This window comes from Mastomys coucha, chromosome X, assembly GCF_008632895.1.
Source record: "Mastomys coucha isolate ucsf_1 chromosome X, UCSF_Mcou_1, whole genome shotgun sequence".
In the NCBI taxonomy this organism is placed as follows: domain Eukaryota; kingdom Metazoa; phylum Chordata; class Mammalia; order Rodentia; family Muridae; genus Mastomys; species Mastomys coucha.
Window position 1 is genome coordinate 77011777 of NC_045030.1, and position 3318 is coordinate 77015094.

The following is a 3318-nucleotide window of genomic DNA, read 5'->3' on the forward strand; positions in this document are numbered from 1 at the left end:
GTACTCTGTATTGCTTTGTGCAACAGGATTTCTCCAACTCCATAAGAAACACAAGTTTTGCCAGGCGGGGGTGACACACACCTTTAATCCCAGCACTTGGGAGGCAGAGGCAGGCGGATTTCTGAGTTCACGGCCAGCCTGGTCTACAGAGTGAGTTCCAGGACTACAGAGAGAAACCCTGTCTCAAAAAACAACCAGAAAACAAACAAACAAAAAAACCCACAAGTTTCTTATGGAAGCCAAAGCATTCCTATACCTTCCTGTTTTCTTTTAAAGAATGGAATTGTTCATTGCTCGGAGAATGTAATTTGTAGCTTTTTAAAAGTATTCCTGTTAGATTTACTAATTGATAATCTCAGACTGGCATAGCAAAAATGAGAATATTTTTATTAAAATTTGGGGTTTGTGTCCTATTTGGAATTTGCATTTTTAAATTCTGAGTCTTTCTTACATTGTCATTGGGGCCTATTATCTGCAGTCATCTGCTCTCAGGGAGATCATTACTAATTCAGGGTTCTTCAGAAAACAGGGAAGGGGTAGGTCTATCGTGTAGTGTGTACTGGCGGTTAGATGGGCTTGTGAAAAAGTTGGAGGTATTCCAGGTAGGAAACTGTCAGTTTTGATGTTGGCTGCAGAGTGATCAGTGATAGCGTGTGTGTGTGTGTGTGTGTGTGTGTGTGTGTGTGTGTTGGGGGGGGGATTTGTCTTGTGACATAGCCCAGGATTGCTTAAATATGTGCTCAAAACTATGAATATAAGCAGAAGTTTTAGGGGAAATTGTTAATACTGCAGATGTCTGAACCTGGGCATAGGCAGGTATGGAGTGCCCAATGCAGCCCCTGCTTTTGTAACGTGTTTTCAACCATTCTCTTATGACTTAACAAGTCCTGGAGAAGAAAACTTTATGCATTGTGAACACCAGCCCTTAGAGACCTGTAGAGACTGACAGGTTTTTCTAAGGACACCGTTGTAAAGAATCTCAGCTGTAATTCCCAGAGATCTTAGGTTGATGCAATTGTCTGGAAGGTTTAAGAAGATAAAACACTTGAATCTTTAGGGGATTGTGTGGTTCAGATGGGAATGGAGTTACAGGATCACTGGTACCTTGACACAGAGGCATTTTTATTGCTTTGGAAGGTTTCCCTACAGTTGTTTGATTTTGGCATTTTAGAAAGTTTCAGAAAATACTTGTTCCAGAGTAAAAACACATTCTATAGTTGAAAGCAAAGGAGCTCAGGCTTTCAGAAGGAGAGGGAACAGTTGGTTTTTCTGTGCAGCAGTTGCATTTGGTTATTCCTATGGCCAATTTCCAGAGATGATTTTGAAATCTAGATAGTAGGAAAACTTCACCCTTTTAGGAGCCTGAGTGAGAAGACATACTTGGGACAGTTACAGAGAGATAGAAGTTGAAGCAAACCTTTTGGCTTAAGCAAGGGTGGTGGCATTCCAAATGCTGGCTGGAACATGTTTGCCAATTCTATAAGCTTAGTAAACCCAGGAGACAGGCACCCACTGTGGAGAACAGCAAGCCCTGTCAAAGGCTTCTTGCAGTTTCTTAAGAGTTTCATCCACACTATTATTCACCAAAGAGAAGTCAAAGTAATGAGCATAGTGACTACGAATGGCCTCAGAGTCCTTCTGCAGCTGCTACAGGGCTTCAGTCTACAAAGAAGAAAGCCAAAGAAGAAAGAAAGAAGAAGCAGCAGTCCCAAATCACAGCAGCAAAGGGAAGGTTTAAACAAGTATTGTTTACATTAACTGGTTCCCCATCTATTTTTTTCCATGCTGGTGATCCATCCTGTGGCCTGGTATCTGCTGAATAACCAATTAAGAACACTACATACTAATGTTTGCCAAAGGGGTTGAGAACCACTATGCTAAATTAACCCTAGTTACCTAGCACAGCCTTCACTAGCATCATCCACTTAGTTTTAGCCCTTTGTTCATGGAAAAGCCATTTTAGCAACTACTAGAGCTGTAATCCAAGGAAAAGGAGAAAGGTTATTGACAGTCTCAGGCCTCTGGCTCCAATAGTCAGTTAAATACATAAAGGCAAATGTATAGAGAAATACATGCCATAGTGGTAGTGGGGATATTTGTAACTGTTATTACAGTGAAGTACCATAATATAGAGTTCTTAGAAATAGATGAAGTCACTAACTCAATGGAAACATGAGCTAAAGATACAGCCAGATACATAATCAATACAAATAACTTTAAATAAACGGCAGTCTTATTTGCTTGACTGCCTTTGAACTCCAGACTGGCCTTGAACTGATCATCTTCCTTTCACCTCTCAATTGCTGGAATTGTGATTCTCATTAGTAAGAAACAATCTTTTATAGTAAAACAAAGTGAAATACCATTCTTCTAGAATGTTAACCAATTCTTTTAAAAATGTTATGAATGATGTGTTATAGAGGAAACAGCCACTTTTACAAGCAGGCTCCTTTCCCATTGTAGCCACACTGCACCCTGTGATGGATCTAGTACTACCTCTGTCCTTCACAGCTCCCTCTGCTTGCTTCACATAAGTATACATCATATCAGAATTTATCTAACTGTCCATCTCAGCCATTAGAACTGTATCAATCATTCAGCACTATGACCATGCTTGAATTCTTTAATAACTTATCTCCTTGGAAAAAAGTTGACAATGACCTAGGTGTGGACCCCCACCTGTGACCCCTTTCCCACCTGAGTGCCCTGGTCAGTAGGTGCAATGAACACAATGAAAGGTGAAAGCTCAGCTGTCTGAACAGTCTTCAGGGTCTAGAAAAAGAGAAGAAAAGGAGAAACAACCCGTTGTCTGTCAGAATGTATTCCTTCTAATAAGTGTTAAATCTCAATACCAATCTGTATCATGCTGACCCTACAAAAACTTTAGGAAGCAAGCCTGAGCCCAGATTTCCAGGAGCTCTCCTTTTCATCACCCACTTCCCTCATTACATGGCTCCCGCCCTTTTATGCCTACCCACCTGGGGCTCAATGTCAAGGATGGCAATCTTGTCCTGCTTATCAATCTGGTGCACTGTTTCAAATTTGGTGCCAAACATGTTGCCCTGATAGCTGCCAAACTCCAAGAACTCATTGGCAGATATGTTCTTTGTCATCTCCTCTGTTGAGATGAAGTGATACTCCTTCCCATCTTCCTCACTCTTCTTTGGTGGCCATGTTGTATCTGTGTATAAGAACTCAAATCCTTGATAAGCTCTTGGTCCTTGCTATCTTTTAGTGTCTTGGCACAAAGTGTCTATATGGAAATTCTACCCATCTTTGGGGCAGATAATATAATAGAGAAGTTTTTCTCATAAACTG

General features: G+C 40.8%; 2 protein-coding genes across 5 annotated transcripts in view; one reads left to right on the plus strand and one right to left on the minus strand.

The window, feature by feature from the left end:
• The window catches only part of Dkc1 (dyskerin pseudouridine synthase 1), an 87300-nt gene that overhangs the window by 6379 nt on the left and 77603 nt on the right, over positions 1-3318 (plus strand). The window lies entirely within an intron of this gene.
• Positions 419-3318, minus strand: part of Mpp1 (membrane palmitoylated protein 1) — a 144000-nt gene continuing 141100 nt past the window's right edge. The window contains exons 10-12 of the mRNA XM_031364659.1: positions 2979-3181; positions 2698-2772; positions 419-1662 (exon numbers count right to left, since the gene is read on the minus strand). Coding sequence (XP_031220519.1) covers positions 1648-1662; positions 2698-2772; positions 2979-3181 — 293 coding nt within the window. The 3' untranslated portion in view covers positions 419-1647. The remainder of the gene's footprint in view (positions 1663-2697; positions 2773-2978; positions 3182-3318) is intronic.